Here is a 23,197-nt window from a genome sequence, read left to right as displayed (position 1 = left end):
ACTGAAATATCCTGTTCCCCCCACCATCTTTGGTCTTTTAGTTAAGGCACCACACTCTTCAAGTATTTAGTGATTATCTTTATAATTTAATTTCAAGACAGAAAAAGGATGTTACTAAATGTTTTAGGGAATGGGTTGGGCCCTGAGAACCACTGTTGTAGATTTTAAGTGTACCAAGACTAAGGCAAAAGAGAAGTTCAGACCTTGTTCAGCAGATTAATCTTTGTGACAGTGTTGGTGGCTTCCCCTGAGTGCTTCACTAGCAGTGCAATGAGTCGGACAAAAGCATCCAGGTTGTGATAACACTTGGCTCGGATCATGGTAGGATTAGCAGCAGGATTGTGCTGCTGCTCTGCCTGAGCACGGTAACTGATTTCAACACACATTTCAGTACATAGACGAAAGAACCTTGTTATGAGGTCATCAGTCTTCAGGATTCCTTGCTGGTGCATCTATCAAGGGAACAACAACAACAATAATATATACACACACATATATAAAAAACAAAAACACAGTAAGATAAATACACAAATTTTAAATTTTCATGCTTAAGAAATATTCACTCATTTATTCCTTGTCACATTTCTAATTCTTACTTTAAAAAACGTGCCATGAAAATGATTTCTCCATTAAGGACTGGTGACAGAATTCCTCAGTTTTAAGTTTAATGGAGAACAAAAAAAGACTATAATTGAGAAAGATAATAACATGACAATTTATTGTCATAACATGAACAATAGTCCACAGCCAAATATTGTGGAAATTTAACTAGGCAAATAGACAATTTTTAGGAACCCACTGAAATCATATAAAGACATTCTAGACAACTCATTTCCCCAAGTATGAAATTAAATTACATATATTTCACTTTCCTACAGAATTTAAGATAATTTTTTCCAGCTGACTTAACCAATGACAAAATTTTCAAAACGCCAACTAGCTGCAACAGGAAAATCAAGTAATAATTTGTACAATTAAGTGGGTACACCAAAGAAAATAGCCACAGATCATATTTGGCTATTTTAATGAAAACTAAAGTTTATTTTAATGTAAATTCACAGTTTAAAATAAAATGTTAAAGGATAAAAGTACAAATTTTATGACATGATTTGCAAGTGAAGCGAAGCAGAGCAGTTACTTGGCTAGTACAAAAAAAGGCAGCAGCATAACAAAGGTTAAGGCTGCAGACGGAGAGCAAAGTCAGTGCTTACTTAAAGAAACCAAGCCCAGAATGAAAACTTGATCATTATCTTGGAAACTTTAAAACAATTTCACTGTCCCTTGATAAAAATAAAATAGCTGAATTGACATTAATGTACCCTAAGGCAAGACAGGAGGTCAGCAGAGGGACTTTTGTACATTGAAATCTGAAAAACTAAGGGGTGGTGGTGGTAATGAAGACAAACTGCTGTGATCAAAAGGGAACGCAAGGAGGAAAGAATTCTCAAAAGGATGCAAAAGGGAACAAAAAGTATAAATTATCCTTTTTTTTTTTAAACAGAGAGAAGAAACGAGTAAATAAGCCAGCAGGAAGAGCTGAGACAGGTGCCACATCCATACCCATGAAATACTGATGATCACAAAAACCAACTGATTTAAAGTTCTTCTATCCAAATCAAGTATCAAACTATAACATTCAATAACAGCTTTGCATTAAGGTATATTTTAGAATTCTGTTATGGTACAGACCTACTTAGTATGATTTATTTAAATAAGTTAACATTCATCTTGAAAAGTAAATTCAACTTTAACTTCTGAAATTCAAATCAGCTCTTCCACATTCCATTGTCATTTATGTGATAACAAATCTAATTTGCAATCTTTGGTAGCACACCTAAACTCTGGTCTCAGTTTAAAGAAATACAATGGTCAATCTGCAGAAATAACCAGATAAATATCTCTCCCTAAACAAAGAACAGTTCTACTAAAGGAATTCTAAGGCCAGTTCAGCAAAAGTACCATTCTTGCCATTAAGTAATATGATTAGTAGGACACACTGACTAATGGGTATGAATCCCTCACAGTGGCTGAAAACAGACAGTAATGATCAAAAACAGAATGCTAAATGGTACTATGGTTCTTTTCCTACATTTTTGTTCATCCTGTTCACAAATACTCTTTCCAAACCTAATTATTCTAGGAACTTGTTTCTTAACACTTTAACTCAAAGTCCAATTTAGATCAAATCAAATGAAAATAAATACTGGAAACTATTTCCCAAAAGAATATGTTAATCAGTTTTAGGTAAGTAAGCTACTTAATAATAAAAGGCTCTACCATTTAAATATTTTAAGTTTTTTGTTGTTTTCCTATTTTTTTTAACATGAGCTATTATGAGAATTTTATTTATTAGCCCATAATCCCCTCACTACTGATTATAGAGCTAGTGAAATTACTACATACATCTGGCAATTTCATTTTTCATTATCTGATCCACTGTACTTTGTAATTGTGACAACTGAAATGGGATAAAGTAGAACTAAAGGGGACATGAAATGTTGAATTTACTGGTTAGGGTCCAAAGATGAGGAAAGAAATAGGCTTTATCAATTTAACAGAATAATGATGATGACATTTTTGGTTTACATGAGTATGGAGGTAAACTGTCTGACCACAGGTACATAATACTGAGCTTAAATATTGGAGGCATCACACCCTACTTATGTTGAATAAAAAGCACCTTTCTTTCCAAAAGCTCTACCTGTCCAACAAACGCAGAGAAAGCTTTGGTACTGTCACGGCCAGCTGCTGCTGAATGGTAGAGATTCACCCATTCCCTCAGAAGATACTCTGCCTTCTCCCTCAGGCCTGGAGGATCATCGTACTCTGAGGCTTGAGAGATTCCAGAATGCATCATAAAGTTAGGGCCTCCATGAGCACGATCAATCATTGCTTCATAGTTGGATCGCACTACTTCCATCAGCTGGGGCAATCTAGTACAATAAATCCAGAGTGAAAATCAGTCTACTCATGGTTGTGACTTCACAGACATACAGTTGGACAATTTGTTTATTTAACAGAAACCACTTTAGTGATTTCCATACATAAACAAAATTATCCTTGGGTTCTTCTGTTTACTCATGACCACATAACATGCAAAAGACCAAACTTGGGTATGCCACTTCTTGACGCGCCCCCCCCCCCCCCCCGCCCCGCAAAAAGTGCCAGTTGAAATGGAGCTAATGTTCATGGTCAACAAATACTGACAGTTTGCCTACCCTGTGCCATGGTTTATTATTTATCTTATCAACAATTCTTTGAGATATTTTACTTCTATTTTATTTAAGAAAACATAAATCAACTTGCCTAAAATCAGATTTTAAAAGTGCCCTAAACACAGGGCTCTTAATATCAAGTCTAGTACTGTGTGTACTACATGCTCTATAGCAAGAAGCCTTGTCAATTAGTTAAGCTTTCATACTTCAAGGGACAACATCAGGCCTCATTAAAGTTTTCCCACATATTGTAGGTACAGCAGTTGTTAACAGGTATTGTTAGTAAGTCTGCACATTCATTTCTAAAGCTCCTTCATAGACTACATACACAAAGATCCCAAAACATTTCATCCTCACCCTTCTGGAGCATTGCCTCTGGAGTGAGCATTAATCCTCATGAGAGTTTCAATGGTGTGGAATAGATCTGCCTCAGTAACATGAGCAACACTCCTTTCATCCACCAATAGGATTTTTACCAATTGCATAGCAAATGCCACGGCCATGTAATTTAAACCATTCTCCATTGACTGGCAACACAGAAAGCACAATGTAAGATAGACAACACTTAAAGCAAACACACTTCCCAACTACCAGAGTCTCTTTTCCTTTTTAAGAAACTTTCTTCGGGACACTGGGGTGGCTCAGTGGTTGAGCCTTTCAGCTCAGGGCATGATCCCAGAGTCCCAAGATCGAGTCCCGCATCGGGCTCCCTGAATGGAGCCTGCTTCTCCCTCTGCCTATGTCTCTGCCTTTCTCCCTGTGTATCTCATGAATAAATAAATCTTAAAAACAAAAAACAAACTTTCTTCCATACCTGAGCTAGGTGAAGATCATACTGCTGCATATTAACCAAATGATTGCGAATGAGCAACTCCACTGCTTCCACATTATATTTATACTCATCCCGACATTCAATTAGGCACCTAGAAAAATTATGTCTTTAGAGAAAAGACCTAACCATACCGTATCAAGTAAAATAACCCGTTTTATCCAATTGTAATTTGTTCTAAATTAAGGATGCTTTGAGAACCAACTGCAAATTAGTATCTAAGGTTCAAAAGAGCCAATAATGAAGTAGAACAGACAGCCTAGTGTTATAACTCAAGTTTTTCTTTCAAAGCCTAGAAAACAAAGCATTCCACTTAAGACACTGAAATATTTATATATGAACACCACTGCTATGAAATCATCGAAACCTTCTAAAACCAATGATCTACAATTTATCCCCCAATGCAAGGTACTGGTTTTCCATACTCATCATGTGTACCAAATGGGAAAAGGCCAACCAATCAACTATTCTCAGTACTTAGAATTGGACAAATGTCCCATTTACCTTCTAGAAAAAGGAAATCTCTGGACACAAACAGGGCATGTATGTTAGAAAGCACTCCAATAAATAGTACTCTTCTAAGATGGCTACTAACCTTGTGATCTGTTTGTTACACCACGGAGACCCATATGCCCGGCCATCTTGAAGAGCTTTTAACACCAAAAGGTGGCACTCCCTGTAGCGCAGCAATAGGTCAGCATCAGCACCACTTGTGGCATCTAATAAACCCTCTACAGCCTATGGAAGAAAAACAGTAGTCACAAACATGGAAAATACAGGACTCGCGGCCCAACCATCAAAGTCAAAAACCAAACCTTAACAAAAACCACAACATAGCTTCTAAAGCCTCCATTTAACAATGCCTGCACTCACCAAAATGCTTTTCACTTACCCTAACACACACAACTCTTTAAATTTTATCTAGTTTATATTCAGTGTTCTACACAGGAAATGCCCCACCATCCCTACAGGGTGAAAATCCAATGTTCCCCACCAACCCTCCCAACATCACCCAAGTACTTGGATCAATCTATTTCACCAAATCTAAAGTGCTATCTTTTAAAGTTTCTTAACTATATTTTCAAAAACTCTTAATGAAAAATTTCTGTCCCATTTCACCATTGATGACTGTCATGACTACATTCTAGAGAAAATTACTTGCCTTATTACCAAACAGAATTTGTTTTATCTGAATTCTAAAATCTTAGGATAACTTAAGGAGATGGTGGTGTGAGTCACTATATTTTAGTCTCTTCTTAAAAGTAACATTTAAGGGGATCCCTGGGTGGCTCAGCAGTTTGGCGCCTGCCTTCGGCCCAGGGTGTGATCCTGGAGTCCCGGGATCAAGTCCCATGTCAGGCTTCTGCATGGAGCCTGGTTCTCCCTCTGCCTGTGTTTCTGCAAACCGCCCCGCCACCCCCCCGCCGTATCTCATGAATGAATAAAATCTTTAAAAAAAAAAAAGGTAACATTTAATAACTAACCTTCTGGAGCAATCCAAGAGCAGCTATGGCATCCCGAGAGTTTCGAGATAATACTACAACCTCCAAAAGACTTCTAAGAGCCTGGGCTTGAGGATTCATGGCCAAAGTTGGTGGGATGGCATGCAGGTGCTGCTCCAATTCTGTAATGCACTTATCATAAATCTGAGCTACATCATCTGTTGCCCAAGCTTGCTGTTTTACAGAAGGAGACAACCAAAAAGGAAAATTTTAAAGATTTTTCGTGCAGCAATTAAAAAGTCATTTAGTATGTTTACTCACTGAATTTTTTTCTCATTGAAACATAGAAGGGTTCTCTTCCTTTCCCCTTCCTGAACTATTCAATCTTAATAACATTAGGTGGGGCAGTGAAGTGCAAGGCAGGGATTGCCAGTGGGGGTGGGTGGGGGTGGGGGGGTGTATTTCATTTGACTGAGGAAAACCCATCACACAATCAAGTAATTAAAGCAAGCAAGATAAATAATGGGATAGGATACAGCCTAGGAAATTAGGTAATCCAAATCATGGAAAATAGTATTCAGTCCAGCTATCAAAGCCTGATAGAATAACACAAAATCATTTCTGTGATAAACCTATCAAAAATGCACTATCTATTCCTGAGAACATATATTGGACAAACCCAAATCAAGCCGTTCTAGAAAATAACTGGCCTATAGTCTGTAGAAGTCTTGAGATCATAAAAGAGGAGGAAGAAGTGTTCTAACAGACCAACCTGGGGTGAATTTAAAAAATATAACTAACTGAAATGTGCGATTCTGAAATAGGGCCTTTTACTATAAAAAAGTGATACTGAGACACTTCATAAAACCTGAACGAGGACTAATTAAGTATCAATATATCGGTGTTAACTTCCTGATTTCAATGGCAGTACTGGCAGGAGAATGTCTTTTTAGATAATACAGACCAAAGTATTCAAGAGTGACTGGGACCTAAGGGTCAGCATTGTATATTCAAATGGTTCAGGGGGAAAATGTTTCTTCCTATATATTCAAGTTTTCTGTATATGACTATTTCAAAATGTCTTTACAAAACAAACAAAACCAAAACAAATAAAAACAGGCGAAGCCATGTGGATCACCCATGTAAATTCCTCTAGTTAGGCCAAACATGAAAATCAATTTCATGGGGGGGGGGGGGGGGGTGTCCCCCATATGCCAGTGCTGAGCTGATACAAAGAACAGATATACTCAATAATTGTGGGGTTAAGTTTTCCTCCTAACTTAAGCTCACAGGAAGCAAGTGATAGGTTAACAGATAAAAACATTCAAAGTAAAATGTAAAACACTCAATTTAATCCCAGGCAATGACTTACCTTCATGGGTTGAGCTAAAAATCCCGTGGGCTGACTTAAATCATTTGTGGGCAAGAAGCCAGGCACATTGCGTGCAAACTCCTCATAAACAGCCAGCTGCTTTGGGTCCACACCACCAACCTGGAAAGAAGAAGAACAATTTTGACAGGATCCTCTTTACAGAACTGAACCCAAGTTTTTTGAAAGTGGAAAGTTTGCATAGGAATAATCACGGGGGTTCTGAGAGGGGACTGAGGAGTCACTGCAACATATTGACGTTGTGTGCATGACTGAGTACGGTTTGCACGCAATTCAGTGTTTCCCATTTCCCTGATTCCTGTCAAGAGTCCCCTTCATTGATAAATTCATTTGAGTTTTTCCACTGGAAAATGCTTCAGATTGGACCAAAACAAGTCCCAATTCTCCAGTGGAGCTGGTAAAATTATCAGATTTCTCACATGATCTTTTCATAGTAAGTAACTAGCAATAAAAACATAAGTACCAGAAGGAAAGACCAAGTTGTAAAACCAAACAAGGACATGAACTCTTTATGGTAACACTTCAACCAACTGGGAGGTGCATACATCTAAGGTTATCCTTTTTTTTTTTTTTTTAAGATTTTATTTAATTATGGGGGGGCGGGAGGCAGAGAGAGGCAGAGGCATAGGCAGGGGGAGAAGCAGGCTCCATGCAGGGAGCCTGACATGGGACTCAATCCGGGGTCTCCAGGATCACACCCTGGGCTGAAGGCGGCACTAAACCGCTAAGCCACCTGGGCTGCCTCTAAGATTACCCTCTTTAAATATATACGTATTTGAAAGATTTTATCTTTAGGAAATCTTTTAAAGTAAGTAACTTTAAGTAATCCCTCACATGAGGCTTGAACTCCATCCCTAAAGTCAAGAGTCACACTCTACCAACTGAGCCAGCCAGGCACCCCCATCTAAGTTATCTTTCATGCCTTCTCCACAGGTAGCCTTCAAATGATATGCTACTGAGGTAGGATCTGTCTCAGAAATATACAACCCCACTGTCTTAGTGAAGAGCTTAAGCAACAAGAATAGAAAGAAAACAAAGATGGTCAGAGAAAGACAAAGCCCCGATTCTCACTTTCAGCCTGATTTGCTCTGGCATCCGCTCAGCTTGGTATGTTAACACAACAGGATCACAGTACCTGCGCCCTTCTTGCCTAGCGTGTTTTCTCAGCTCAAATTCCTGCAAATAAAAAAAGTCACTGAGGTTCTTGTTATGAGGCATTTTCTTAAATAGGAAAAAAAAATACTTAAATGGTAAATGTAAACACTTACAGTTGCTAATCTCTTGTCCATCTCAGGGCCCGCTTTTTCTACTGCAGTCTTCTGAATAAAACAGCAAGCTAATTCACAATTGTCCTGAGCTAACTGAGCAGCTGCCTGATCCATCATTTCCCTTTGTTGTGGGGATGCAGTCTATTGGAAGAAGAAACAAAAAGAAAACAATTTAAAGTTTTCTGTGGATGGTTAAGACATAAGAGTGGATGTCTTTCTGTGGATGGCAATACCTAGACAAATAAAAAAAACAAAACGAAACAAAAAGCCCTGACTCCACTTATGACTCATCAGCTGTGACCATGAAATAGCCTAATAATCATTTTCATCTGTATACAAGATGAAAATACTATTCACCCAAAACATTTTACTTATCAGGCTGTTCTGATATGCACAATACGAAAACAGTAAGCAATGAAAGAAAGAAAATATGACATGCAAGACTCAAAACAAATGAGTTACTGGAGTGTGTGCTTCTGCGTGTGTGTGCACGAAGTCACTTTCCAAAATTACTTTGTACTATCCCTATTCCAAGTGCTTTAATCTAAATTTTTAGTGATAAACAAGATTGCTAACTTAGACACTTTTTTCTATCCGTCACTTCCTTAAACCAATAAATATTTGGAGATCTACTATCTGCCAAACACCATACTGAGGACATAATAGTGAGCAAAAAACAAATGTGATGCTTCACCTCATGGAATTTACAATCTGAGAGAAAGGAAGGCATCAAACAAATGTGATATGCAAAGAAAAACTCTTTCAGACAAGAAATAAAGAATTGTGTACTACACCAAGAACATAATCAACGTACACGTAGGGCTGAGGCAAAACTGTTTTTCAGGTTGGTAGATATGCTCATTAGCAAAGGTTCCCTGCAGGTAATCATAGCCATTCCAGCTGTTAAATTACGCATCATGTGATGAGCTGCTATTCGCATTCGAGATTCCTCAGAATCCAGGGCAAAATCCTTCCTGACTATTTGCTCACAAGTAGTCATGGCAATCTTAATTGATCGATCCACCACAGGATGGACCAGCTCCTGGACAGCCCGTTCAATTGCCTGGCGCACACACTGCTTCAACTGTGGATGGGCCTGAAACAACGGAATCTAGGTGGGGAAAAAACAAGTTAAGTCAACAGTTGTTTAAGACAACCCAACTTTCATCGGTAATCACACCCATGACTTTTGGAAGTTACTACAAATTAATCATTAACTACCAGTGTCTACCTTAAATTAAGCAGTGAAAAACACAGGAAATAGAAGCTAAGCTACAAAGAGAGTAGTATTCAGTATACCTTGTGATATGTGACAATAGATGTATCTTCAATTTTTTTAAAAAAGTCTAAGACAGATGGGCAAATTTTTTATTATAGGGTACATTACATGCTTGCTTAGTTAAAATCTGTGGCTTAAGTACTTTTTTTTTTTTTTCCTTAAGATTTATTTGAGAGAGAAAGAGAATCTGTCCAAGCACATGAGCTGGGGCAGAGAGGGAGGGAAAAGGAAACTCCCTGAGAGGGGAGGCCAACACGGGGCTCAATCCCAGGACCCCAAGATCATGACATGAGCCAAAGGCAGATGCTTAACAGACTGAGTCATCCAGGCACCCCATGTAGCTTAAGTACTTTTTTAAGGTTTTATTTATTTACGAGAAACACAGAGAGGGAGGCAGAGACTCAGGCAGAAGGAGAAGCAGGCTCCTCAATCCCTGAATCCTGCTGTGAATCACACCTAGAGCCAAAGGCAGATGCTCAACCACTGAGCCATCCACGCGTCCGTAGCTTAAATACTCTCTTAAAGAAAGTAATTTTTTTAGTTGCTTGGAGAATTGCAAAAAGAATCAAGTTTACAGTGAAAAGGATTTCTTAAAAAACATTACTACAAATAATTCAGAATAGCAAACATTTATACTACCATATGTTGAAAGCCATTTTGCTTTACTTTAAAGACTATTTACAATCTTTTATCTCAGGGAAACAAACTATGCCCTAATACTTCATCTATTTAACTTAATGGCTTTGTAGGAAATTTTAAAAATATTCATGCTGGATACAAAAAAGTATTCAGATTACTGACAGTGTCATAAAGGGAAATCACGTTTTCTAGATCCAGGTCTGCCCCCTCTCCCCAAAACATAGTGCAGGGGGCAGGTTAAAATGATCTCTTTCTTTATGTCCTTAAGGGGGGGAGGGGAGGCTCGATGTATTAATGTTATTTACTCCTGTATTTGTGAATATTTTCAGTTTCTAAAAAACAAAGATCAGGGACCCCTGGGTGGCTCAGAGGTTGAGCGTTTGCCTTTGAGCGGTTGAGCGTTTGCCTTTGGCTCCGAGTGTGATCCTGGATTTTGGGATCAAATCCCACATGGGGCTCCTTGTATGGAGCCTGCTTCTCCTCCCTCTGCCTGCCTCTCTTTCTCTGTCTCTCATGAATGAATAAATAAAATCTTAAAAAAAAAAAAGTAAAAAATAAAAAAGACCATTATCATACTCCAAGTATCTGATTTTGAACAAGTGTAAAGGAGAATAAAAACCAGAAGATAATCATCACTCTGAACATACCAGAATAAAATACTACCTTTTAAAAATAGGAATCTTAAAAAAAAAAAAAAGAAAAAAAAAATAGGAATCTTACAGGACTTCAAACTAAACTTCCTCCTATAACCAAGCTACAGAAATTTAACTTAAAGTATTAAGTTCCACTTCTAGACCCTTGCCTAGAGATTTAAATACACACATAGGAAACAACTCAGTTCAAACCGTCTGCCAAAAGAAATGGCATAATGTAACGCTAAAGATGGCATGACAACGAAAATAAAGAGCAAAAAAGCTATGAACACCCCAAGGATCTTTTGATTTCTGGAAGGAATTCCTGGTGACTGTAATTATATTGCCAGCTGATTAATCTCGGGATTTAGATATGAGGAACAATACAGATGATACTCTACTCTTAGAGTAGAAAAAAATCCAAGCTGTACTACATAGCAGTTCCCAATTCCTGCTCTTTGCTAAAAATCCAGAAGAAGGGGGAAAAAGGAAAGGAAGGTGGCCAATTTATCCTGTCACAAAGTAGGAACTGGGGAATGGAGCAGTGTTTACTTACTGTTGGATTTAGGGTAATGTGTGGTGCCAGGCCTGCAAGGGAATAGACATTGATGTCGTGGTAGCTGTACTGAGGTTGTGGTGGAACCGTGGCTGTACAAGTGGTACTGGTAGCTGGTGTTGTAGAAGTTGCTAAATATTAAAAGATAAAACAAGAGCTAATAAAAAGCAAACTTCTTTACTGTAACATTAGCAGGCTATCAAGTGATTTTTCATTAGATTAACTAGATTTAGTTTCCTGGGGGACCGGAATACAGGTCAGATTTTTTCCACCCTAAATTACAATAAGAAAACTTCTGTTGTTTTAAAGATTTGAACAAAGTATGTAAAACTATGTCAGTGACAATGCCCCAGAGCAAGTAAATCAACTGTGAGGACATGCTGCATTAGTAAACCCAAGCCTTGCTGGATTATTCTTTGTTCCAGTCTAGGCTGTTGCCTGGTTTCATTTGGGGATTGTTAGATACTGCAGACTAAGAGAGAATGAAAAGCTAGTTTATTCTAACTCACATCTGAATCTTTCATTCAACACTCCCATAGCCCCCATACTTCCAATTTACATGATCCAAGTATAATAATTCACTCCCCATGCAGTCTAGTTGGTAGTCTGGCCAGCCTAAGATTTGAGGAATAACATAGACCATCATGCCATGCAGTTCTGAGAATTCAAACAATGTAAAAGATAATCTGGCTTATTTGGGATATGATTAATGATACTGAGTTAAGAATATTTTATGAATTATTAGATGGCTTCTAATACCTAAGGCAATGCCTACCTAAAACTAACTTTTCCTTAATAATTTAGATAGCTTACCAAAAAGTTTGTGAAATTTCAGCACCACATTATGTGGATATTTTTAACTTGCTATATGCATGAAGATGAACCATTTAAGAAGATTCTGGTAAGCAGAGGGCTAATTATCACACTTACTTGTGGTTGTGATGGGAGGGAGTTCTTCTGGCTGCTTGACATCTTTCTTTGGAGCAGAGAGTTGCTCATCTAAGTTCTTTAGGCGATCTTTATCCTTTAGGAGGTTTCCAGGTTTTAGCTCATTGATGTCTAATGCGAGGTTCTTACAGAGGACCTCAATTTCAAACTTCAAGTTTAACTGCAGGATTCAAATATTTGAATAGAATTGTTTTAATGTAGCTTTATTCACAACATCTACTGTTCTCACCCAAATGTTACAGTGCTTCCCTTCCCCCCACCAAATACTCTACCTTTCCTGTAAATTTTAATAATGTGAAGGCAGAGAATGCCCCAAAGGATAAAGCAGCCTTTAAATTTACCTTTAAGTCATGTTCCTGATGTAGCTCTGCTAATACATTCATAATTGCCATTGTCCAGGGGTTGGGTGGCCTAAAAACCTAAAGAAAAGCTACTATGTTAAGCTGGCCCCAAAAACCATTATTTAATTTGTATTATTTAAAATAGTTAAGCACTTATGTGCCCATTACAAAATCCTTACTTTTCCAATCTATATCATATTTTACGAAAACACCAAAACCAAAAGCCATCCATTAAAATCAGATTTAAAATAATGTTACCTTAGCCTCTCACACTGGAAATCCAAGTTTCTCTAAGACTGACTAAACTAGCTCTACATTCCTAAGAACTAAGGATATAATCTCTTGCCCTTTTGCTGAAACAAACTAATTATTACAAATTAACCATCAATAAAGTATTAAAATCTACTCACCACACTACGAATGCTAGATTCTAAGACTTTGGCAACAAAGGGCACTACATAGAGCAACTCCTGCTGTCCTTTTACATAAGCCTCTAACAGCAAAGATTTTACATCCAAGTCCTAGAATAAGAAAAATATTTTAAAAGTTGGGAATATACTTCAAAACCCCTCAAAAAGTACTAAAAGAAAGGTATCTTGCCAAACGGATTCCCAAATTAGGAATCAATATAATAAGACCCTGCCTTACAAAAAGGAATGACAGCCATCCCTTACTGGCTTGTGTTTATCCTGCTAAATAATGTAGGATCATAAGCATGCCACAATTTGATTCAAAACATGCGCCAAACTCTTACAAACACCCAATAATCATTAAAAAAATAGTACCAAATAAAGTCCAGATTTTTAGACATAATATGCTATATATGAACATTCTCAAGTTTTACGTAACCTCTGGCTGGAACTCACAGTGTGTAAGATGGGTTTATTTTTAGCTAGAGTGATCATTCCTAGCCAATGTCCCAAATTCTTCAGCAAAGAACGATCTGAAAAATTTGCTGCGGCTTTATCAGAGGTCAGGAGCACCTGAAATGGTATAAGATTAAGAAAGACAGAAAATGAGCTTAAGAAAAAAAATTCTCAAAAAAAGAAAAAAAAGAAAGAAACTCAACTGAGAATTCCACTTTATCCTACATTTAAAATGAGCCATCAATTGTGAGAACATGTCCCCAGAGTAGATCTATTCCATATAACTCTACAAAGGCTCATTTATAGTCCCAGAGAAAAGTATTTGAAAACTGATAATTTTAGCTAGGTTTGAAGCAGACACCCAATTGCAAATCTAGTTTTGAAGAGCAAACATTCAATTCAAATGATGATTAAAGCGATGCTTCCAAGTCCTTCAAGACAACAAGCATATGGAAAAACGTAACCACGTTCACAATTACCTACTGCAGTCTTTAGTATTATCCAGGTCACTATTTATCACTACAGAGAACTAAAACAGCTTTCTGAAACACAGTATAATAACACTTCTTTTAAAATTTCTAGAATAGCTATTTCTTTAATTCTCTAGTTCTTAATTTCCAATGTGGGACATAACCATCACATGAATGTTTTGGGGCATGCACATTACATACATCTACTATAGGTTACCCCATAAAATTTATGGCTACAAAGTTATAATTTAAATTTGTTTAAAAGTATCTTGAAATTTTGCTTTAGAATATGTGGAAACTTTCACATCCCAATCACACTGCAATCAGATAAAAAAAGGTGATTATAGTTATGTTCCTTAACTCTATTCAGCAACAGCAGAATGGCACAATGTCAGCTGTGCAGCATAAAGAGCCAGGAATTCTTTTGCACTACAGCGTAACCAAGAATGGGGAAAATTCCCATCCACAGGTTTAAATATAGTGCTGATTCCTAAACCAATGCCCCAAGTTTTTTTTTCTTTCTTTTTTTTTTTTTTTACCAATGCCCCAAGTTATGCAAAGAATAATTAGAGCTGTATGCTGCTTTCTTGAAACATTAATCCTCCTGAAAAATAAAATACCTAATTTTATGGAACAAGTGTTAGCACACTAGGAAATCTCTGACTCTAAACTGCGGAGAATCCTTCACAATAGCTATTCCACAAATAAGGCTAGAATATGTGGCACTTAAGAAGACATAAAAGGGGATCCCTGGGTGGCGCAGCGGTTTGGCATCTGCCTTTGGCCCAGGGCGCGATCCTGGAGACTCTGGATCGAATCCCACATCAGGCTCCCGGTGCATAGAGCCTGCTTCTCCCTCTGCCTATGTCTCTGCCTCTCTCTCTCTCTCTCTCTCTCTCTCTCTGTGACTATCATAAATAAATAAAAAAATAAAAAAAAAGAAGACATAAAAGATTCACTGCAACATTGTCTTTTTAACAAAGTTATTATAAGTTATTAATCTTTCTATAAGACCTGAAAAAGAACCTGAGGGACTCCAGCTAAGAGCCTATTACATATATGAAGGGGAAAAAAGTTAAAGACATCAATAGAAGATAAAGATTCTAAATTGTGCATGGAATGATGAAAATAGAATAGTATAGCTACTTTCAAAATAAACAGTACACGTCTATAAAACTAAATTCTTTTAAAAAATAAATAAATAAAAATAAAAACAAATTCTTCGTGAATTTTAATTCCATATTTGAAACAAACCCTAGGGCAACTTTCATAAATAACCTAATATAGACAACATATAGGAAAAAAACAGCCAACCTATCCCCCAAAATTCTGCTTGTACAATCAGGTATTTCCAAATTCAGAACAGTAACGAAAAGAAATACAAGAACTAAATTTTACTTTGATGTTTCTGTAGGTCTCGTTCAGAACCATCTTATTAAATTCAGGGTTCTTCAGCGTGTCAAGGAAGTTTGAATAGAGGCTGTGGAAGTTTGGCTCAATACTGACTCTCTTCATAACCAGGTATTGTGAAACCCAAGGCATAAATTCTTCCTTCACAGTTTCCTTTAGTTCTTCAACCTAGCCAACCAATATGACAATTAAAAGATAAAATACAGTCTTGTGTTTTTTCCTGTGATCAATACCACAACATGTGGCTCCTTGCAAAATTTGATGCTAAAGCACCATGCTTTATTTGCTCCCCATATCAGACATATGCCATTAAGTATATATATTCAATTCCATGTTAGTACAATCAGTCATCTCTCAAACTGTGGGAGATAAGGACTAAAACATCTATGGCCGCTTTCAGCTTTAAAATTATAAAACATGAAGTCCCTCACCTCCATTTTACTCAACTCTCCATTTGACAAAAATTGAATAAATTATTAATGTACAACCTATCATAAACAGACCTAATGCCAAAACTTTTTTTTCCCTAAATTTCCATCTCCAGGAAACTTCTCTTCCAAAAGGACAATAACAGCTTATTTCCCCCTAATCAATTCTGGTGGGATTTTGAAAGATGGCATATGGATAATATCTCAAAAAATACTTGTTCAGGCTAATCTTACTGGCTAAAGTACACATTTCCAATACCTTATAATATAATCTTGAAAGGTAAGGATTTCTTATGCTTTGCACAAAGTCTACCTCAGTTCTTAGACACTTAATAAAAACTCTGAATGGTCTCTGGGAGGACATGAGTTGCGATGAGACAGAAGTGAAACCTTCCACCATGATGAGACCATTACTTCAAAAGCCTGTGAAACTAACTGCAAAACTAGTGCTGTTTAATGTCTACAAAAACCTTAGCCACTAATTGTATATCTACATTCTCCTTGTTTTGATTCTATCAACCTTTAAAGTATTACAAAGGGTGCAAAACATCAAGAATAAATCCCCCCAACCCGTTATGGGTAAGAATAGACAGCATTCATAATGGTATATAAACTATTACATTGTGCTCACCTTTTGGGTCATATTTGACTGTGAGAGATTATTGAAGATAAAAGCAATCTTCTCTTGGATATTTTCTGGGGGCTCTACAATTCTCTCAGTTTGATCTGTGGCCACAAGCAACGTGTCTATATTTGTAGTATTAATAGAAGGCTAAAAAAAATAAAGTACAGAACATAAACTGAAATGCCTGCTTGACAAATCCCAGGGGAAAATGTATACTGATTCCTTTAGTAAAAAAACATACACATGGTATATACACAACTGTACACTGGAAAGTGTTGGCAAAAATATATATTGAACTATTAATAGTGCCTGCCTCTGGGAAATCTGGGGAGGGGAGATAATAAAGAAGAAATGCTGGTCTTTACATTTAGTAGGCATGTGATATTTATATTAAAATTAAAATAATGCTCACTACTGGAGACATTACAACATAAAATACCCGAGAAAAGAAAAAAGATCTACTTACTGGCACATCTTTCTTAAAGCTGACTCCGGTTGGCCTGGTGACTGTAACCGTTTTAGCAACAGTGGTGGTTGTTGAGGTGGTTACCATCGTGCTAACCTGACCAGCAAGGGGAGCTTTTGCTGGAACCTGGGCCTGAGCCTGGGCCTGAGCCAGTGCAATACTTCCAGGGGTTGTAATAGAGCCCTGCATTTTCACAGGAGGATCTCTAGATTGTTGTCCATATTCAATATACTAGGGACAGGGAGAGGGAAAGACATTAAAAGACTTTACAAAAACTGAAAATTCAGAATTACATTCCCCTCACTTCTCAGAAGGGAGAAATCCTCAGACCACTCCTCTGGTTCATCTATATCCCTCACTCCTTGCCTCATTCTGGTCCATATTCATATATATATATATATATATATATATATATATATATATATTATACATAAGTAGATACCATGAACTCTTTAGGAGGTAAAATATTGGTATGTCTTAAAATATTTACAAGGGAACTACTCTAGAGAAGAACTTACAAAACAGCCGCCACCGATACCTTCATATATACTTCCATAAATCCCTTAATACATGTAAACTTTAACATTTTTAATTTCTATACTGAATTGATCTCTTTTATTGGATGCTGATGAGAAACCTAAGGCCTAAAAAAATACACTGTGAGTTACCTCCCAATAAAGCTATAACTACAAAATAAAGGAACACATTGTAGAAAGCCCAGCCAACGAGAGAGTAATAAGCAAGAGGGCAGACTTCTTTCAATTTCACAGACCACTCAACCACCTTTCCATACACAAATTAGAAAACTGATAGATGGTTCCTGATCCTATTTCCAGCAGTTTAGGCCTGAACAAAACAAAAAAAATACTATCCAGAGGTGGCTGGGTGGCTCAGTCGGTTAAGTGTCCAACTCTTGATTTCAGCTCAAGTCATGATCTCAGGACTGTGATATCGAGCCCTGCACGCATCTGGCTCTGAACTGGGTGAAGAGCCTTGCTTAAGATTTTCTTGCTCCCTCTGCCCCTCCCCCTCCCTTTCTAAACAAAAAACTATCTAGACATATAACTTTAATCAAAAAAGGACATTTTCGATGCACCTGGGTAGCATAGTTGGTTAAGCATCCAACTTTTGATTTTGGCTCAATCTCAGGGTTGTGAAATCAAGCCCCGTGTTGGGTTCCACACTCAGCAAGGCTTCTGTTTAAGACTCTCTCCTCCGCCCTTCCCCCCCAACCTCACTTTTGAAATAAATAAATCTTTAAAAAAAATAAAGGGCATTTTCAAATAGGAAAGGCAATTTCTGAATAAAGTATAACACTTTAAATTGACTAAGTATAGGGACGCCTGCGTGGCTCTGAAGTTAAACATTTTTCAATGTTCAACCTTCGGCTCAGGGTATGATCCCAGGATCAAGTCCCACATCGGGCTTCTTGTAGGGAGTCTGCTTCTCCCTCTGCCTCTTTCTGTCTGTGTCTCTCATGAACACATAAATAAAATATTTTTAAAAATAAATAAATAAAAATAAATTGACTAAGTATAGAAATACAAATAACCTCTCTCTCACCCTCTAGCTATTATCTTGTTAAGAGGGGTTGCTGGAGACCACTATTTTGTGTGATCATTTCCATGCCACTTCTCTTTGTCTTCACTTTTCCAAGGTCTATATTCCCAGATCTGAATTCCAAACACATTTTATTGTGGTAAACCTCTGACTTCTCATGTTAGTATTAAAAACTCTGCTTTCCTACATCGTACTACAATAGTGGCATATTCTCCCAATCCCTCACATGAATGAGCAATACTCGTGGCTCATATTAATATTTTTTAAAAGATTTTATTTATTCATGAGAGACAGAGAGAGGCACAGGCACAGGCACAGGCACAGTCAGAGTAAGAAGTAGGCTCCTTTCAGGGAACCCGATTGCAGGACTCGATCCCGGACCCAGAATCATACCCTGAGCCAAAAGCAAATGCTCAACCACTGAGCCACCCAGGCATCCCACCATGCAGGAATTCTTAGCAATAGCACAAGATGTATATTCTTCAACAGCATTATAAAGCTAAAATAGCTGATAAAAACTTTTATTATATGAAGCAAAAGCACTAAGATAATCCAAGCATGACATTTTTCATGACCTATTATTAAGCTGCAAAATGGCAAATAGTATATATCCCTGTATCATGCCAATCATTAAGAAATCTTAATGCCAGTCCCAGAAATTCCAAAATCAAATTAAAATAAACTCTCCAACTAATAGATTTTAGATATTAAAGACACTTACCTCCTGTAAATGATGTGGAAATTGCATAAAGTGACTGATAGAAGCCAAGTGCTGACAATACTGGGGATAGTCCTTCAATCTGTCAACAAAAACATTTACTCATTCATTATTTCATGTAAGGGTCCTATTTCAGTTAAAATTTGATTACAATGAACCACTAAAATTACTATCTGGAAATAATTTCAAATGTTCATGAACAGGTAAATGGAAAAACAATTCACAGTTAATCCAAACAATGGAATGCTACTCAGCAATAAAAAGACACAACTACTGAAACATACAATACAGAATAATTTCAAAACCATCATGCTAATTCCAAGAATACTGTGCAAGGTTCTGCTTAAAGAACACTGGAAATACTAGAGAGAAATCAGATCAGTGACTGCCAGGGACCAAAGATGATCACAAAATTACAAAGGAGGAAACAAGAAAACTGCTTGGGAATGACAAAAATATACAGTATCTTCATTACGATAGTGGAGGCCACATAACTGTGTAAATTTTGCCAAAACTCAAAGAACTAAAAGCTAAAATGGTGACTTTCACTGTATCTAAAGTATATTTCAATAAACAGTAACAAAAGAACTATTTTAGTTTATACTTTTCCTACCACTTCTTTGATAATTATAAAGAAATTTTTTCAATTCCTCCTCTTTTACTTCATACAGTTGTTAAAATACATATAATAATAAGGCATAACAAGAACTAGTTGATAAATGATAGTTATTATTTTTTATTATATTAAAAAAGAGATGCTTCAGGGGTGCCTGGGTGGCACAGTAGTTTAAGCACCTGACATTGGTTTTGGCTTAGGTCAGGATCTTGAGGTGGTGAGATCAAGCCCCAAGTTGGGCTCTCTGCTTAGTGTGGAATCTGCTTGAGATGCTCTCTCCTTCCGCCCCTCCCACTCTGGCATATGCTCTCTCTAAAATAAATTAATTAATTAAAAAAGAGAGAGAGAGAGAGAGAGAGAGAGAGAGAGAGAGAGATGCTTCATAGAAAACCTATTCACTCACCTATTTTTAAATCTATCTAGTGCAGCAATCCCAAAATAATACATTTTGGAACCAAAAGGCTTGCGTAAGGCTTCAAGAACGTATCGCAGGGCAAGACCTAATGCCATGTAAGTGACCAGTCCTTTTTCAATTATCCCACCAAACAGGCAGGCTGTTATATGTAACTCTTTATCAGGGTACTGGGGGAAAAATCGATATTCTTCAAATAAGTTCCTCAGCATACAGTTAAAGACTTCTCGTTCCCTCTTTATGGTAGAATCTTTAAACCTCTGTAACATTTCTAATACCTAGAAAAGGCAAGACAAAAACAAAACACGCATAAAGAAAACTATTATGGAAAGCATTCCTTACATATTCTTCAAAGAATTGTTAAAAAGAATATACTTTTAAAAACAAAATCTTTAAGGTTGGAGGAGGCTGGCTGGCTCATTTAGAAGAGCAAGCATCTCTTCATCTTGGGGTCGTGCATTCAAGCTCCACATTAGGTGTAAAGATTACTATAAAGAATAAACACACTTGAAAAAAATCTTTAAAAAAAGAATTGTTAAGCAAAATATTTAACAATACACTGAGCCTGAGATGAATGTTAAGATTTCAAAGGGTACATAGATATAGGAGAACATTCGGAACTGAATTTCTAAAAACTTCGAAAGAGATATTTACTTTCACATTTACATAAAGTATTAGAATACCCTAGACACTTACCTCATCAACAGACATAGTTGGATGTGGTGGGTGATTATATATTCTCTGAAAATAGCTGTTTGCTTCATCATCTATCTCTTTACTAAAGTGCTGATTTGCCTCTGGCCACACCTGAGACAAGTCCGCTGTTAGAACAGAAAGGCAACCAGTGGGCATTTCAACTTATTCCCCAGTCGCCCATAAAACACACAGGATAGCCAAAGAGAACAATACGATTTTAATTTTAAGGGAAAAAATGAAGAAAATGAAGAAATTATTAAGTGGCCATGGATCAATATTCAAGTATTTTAGGTACATATAAAAGATTTTATCAAAATTGTCTTGTGACTATAGTTCTTATTATTTCTTCATCAGGCTTTAACCATGAAAGCTCACTACATTCAAATTCACAATGCACTTACCCTTAACCTCACTTGCCATGAACAAGTCTTCACTACTTTATAATAAAAACATCTAACATGTAAGAATTACCAATGCATGTGCATGACACACTGATATAAAACACAAAGCATGCTACAGAACATAACATTCAGACAAGCCTTTCACACTAACATTTTCAAGTCAACTGGTATACTTTCAAATCCTGTATAATGAGTATTTTGTCCAAAAACACGGGTATTTGTAAGTAAATCACACTTATGTATTTACAAAGAGGACTTCTGACTTTGAGAGTTAACTTACATTAAAAACTGTTTTCCAAGTTACATCATACATGTTATATGGCAATATTTATTAAATATAAGGCTAGACATATCATAAAAGCTTTAACCTTAAAATAAATTGCTTTATAAACTGCCAGGCTGAAACAGAAATCTGAAATTCTCATGGCTGCTCCTGTATTGTTAAAAACAAAAACAAAAACCACCACCAACACAATTTTAGGGCAAGTATAAAATTTATATACATACATTTAAATTCCTAAAAGTGACTTTTTACAGTATTTCTTACTTTTAGAGTAATGCCCCTAAAAGATGCTACCTCTTACTAACCGTCATACTTTTCTAACAATCCAGATCAAAGGTGGAATGATACCTTAATTCATTTTAGTAACTCAAAGTTTGTAAAAAGTAATTCCTACTGATCCAGGAGGCACATCAACATATGGCCCTAGTAACAATATATTAGGATAAGTCAATATTTTTAAGTTAAGAATAAGTCAATGTTTATTAAGTCCACATAACTCTAGTGGCAACAAATTGGAAATCTAAAGAGCTTTATGTGCATCAGTCACACTTCACAATCACAGACAACACTACCACTTACAAGGTTTCATCTTACTCTGCTGGAATGTAGGCTGGTTCAATCCAGAGGTGCCCAGTTTCCTCTGTACAAAAGGATCGTTATTCACTGCAGGGAGTCCGAGAGCCCCAGTTCCTATACCAGTCAGGCTGCCTGTGCCAAGACCACCTACTAGAAAGAAGGAAAGCAGCCAGAAGTCTTATCATTACTCATATTCTTGACTTCACTTACATCACAGATACAGTATCTCATTTGAAAGAGTGATCTTTGTAAATTCCCTTAGAACGTCTATTTTATAGAGAATCTAAATTAATAAAAGTAGATAAAAATGGACAATCCCTAAAATGTCATCAGCATTTAGAATTATTCATGAGTCTACTTTCTTAATAAGATTATAATGCAAATCTTTAACTGTATATTCTCATGTGATATGACAAATAAGGGAGTCAAAATAAAAGGAACTGATTTGCTTTTCTAAAGAATTTCATACTATCTTCCAGGTGGCATGAGCCGGGACTTTCTTATTCCTCTCAACTCTGGCAAACAGAATTCATAATAATTAGAACTATGCTAAGAAGTTATTTCCTTCCTTATGAAGGAAGTTAGCTTTGACTTAAATAAATCAACAATCAGGGCTAAAACCATATAGCAGCATTGTTAATTAGGTTACAGTCATACATTTTCAGTCCTTAAATTTTTGTACACTAAAACTTACACTCTGAAGATAAAAGATGCAGAGAGCTTAGGAGAAACAAATGGGTAAAGGAGAAGAGAAAAAATGTAATCTTCACTTCAATATAAAGTTCAAAGCCAAAATACTTGCAGTAACTGAAAAAGTTTTAGGGTTTTACTATCATTTTCAAGGTAGGTGAGGTGCAATGAAGCAGAACATATACCTCAATCAGATATGTGAAATATTTTCTACCTTTATTATACCAACCTTGAATGATTCATAAAGCTATGAATTCTTTAGCTAAACCCCCATCTTTCAGAGTGTGATTAATAGTTGTTACTGTCTATACTATCATTTGGTAATACAGAATCCTTACAATTTGAATATTATCATAGTATAGTTTTCTCTTCCCAGCTTTGAAGATTGAAACAGCCTTTATAATTTAAACAGCTTTCATTATCAAATTGATTCCAAACACT

The 23,197-nt window shown here is 36.7% G+C and overlaps 1 protein-coding gene and 1 non-coding gene across 8 annotated transcripts in view; both read right to left on the bottom strand.

The window, feature by feature from the left end:
- CNOT1 (CCR4-NOT transcription complex subunit 1) overlaps positions 1-23,197 on the bottom strand; it is a 99,652-nt gene that overhangs the window by 11,851 nt on the left and 64,604 nt on the right. For 2 of the 7 annotated variants that reach the window (XM_025447839.3, XM_049098061.1), the window contains exons 19-40: positions 22,070-22,216; positions 20,807-20,931; positions 20,102-20,388; positions 19,086-19,164; positions 16,805-17,035; positions 16,345-16,485; positions 15,274-15,453; positions 13,406-13,522; positions 12,950-13,060; positions 12,540-12,617; positions 12,181-12,358; positions 11,251-11,381; positions 8,959-9,255; positions 8,145-8,285; positions 7,948-8,052; positions 6,859-6,978; positions 5,529-5,720; positions 4,640-4,782; positions 4,030-4,138; positions 3,573-3,742; positions 2,681-2,933; positions 204-452 (exon numbers count right to left, since the gene is read on the bottom strand). In XM_025447839.3, coding sequence (XP_025303624.1) covers positions 204-452; positions 2,681-2,933; positions 3,573-3,742; positions 4,030-4,138; positions 4,640-4,782; positions 5,529-5,720; positions 6,859-6,978; positions 7,948-8,052; positions 8,145-8,285; positions 8,959-9,255; positions 11,251-11,381; positions 12,181-12,358; positions 12,540-12,617; positions 12,950-13,060; positions 13,406-13,522; positions 15,274-15,453; positions 16,345-16,485; positions 16,805-17,035; positions 19,086-19,164; positions 20,102-20,388; positions 20,807-20,931; positions 22,070-22,216 — 3,584 coding nt within the window. The remainder of the gene's footprint in view (positions 1-203; positions 453-2,680; positions 2,934-3,572; positions 3,743-4,029; positions 4,139-4,639; positions 4,783-5,528; positions 5,721-6,858; positions 6,979-7,947; positions 8,053-8,144; positions 8,286-8,958; positions 9,256-11,250; positions 11,382-12,180; positions 12,359-12,539; positions 12,618-12,949; positions 13,061-13,405; positions 13,523-15,273; positions 15,454-16,344; positions 16,486-16,804; positions 17,036-19,085; positions 19,165-20,101; positions 20,389-20,806; positions 20,932-22,069; positions 22,217-23,197) is intronic. The other 5 variants (XM_025447843.3, XM_025447841.3, XM_025447845.3 and 2 more) reach the window with 5 other exon arrangements.
- Positions 14,223-14,360, bottom strand: LOC112660739 (small nucleolar RNA SNORA46). Its single transcript, XR_003137176.1, has one exon. It is a non-coding gene; the product is annotated as a small nucleolar RNA SNORA46 (small nucleolar RNA).

Source organism: Canis lupus, chromosome 2 (assembly GCF_003254725.2).
Source record: "Canis lupus dingo isolate Sandy chromosome 2, ASM325472v2, whole genome shotgun sequence".
Lineage (NCBI taxonomy): Eukaryota > Metazoa > Chordata > Mammalia > Carnivora > Canidae > Canis > Canis lupus.
This window is presented reverse-complemented; position numbering and strand designations above follow the sequence as displayed.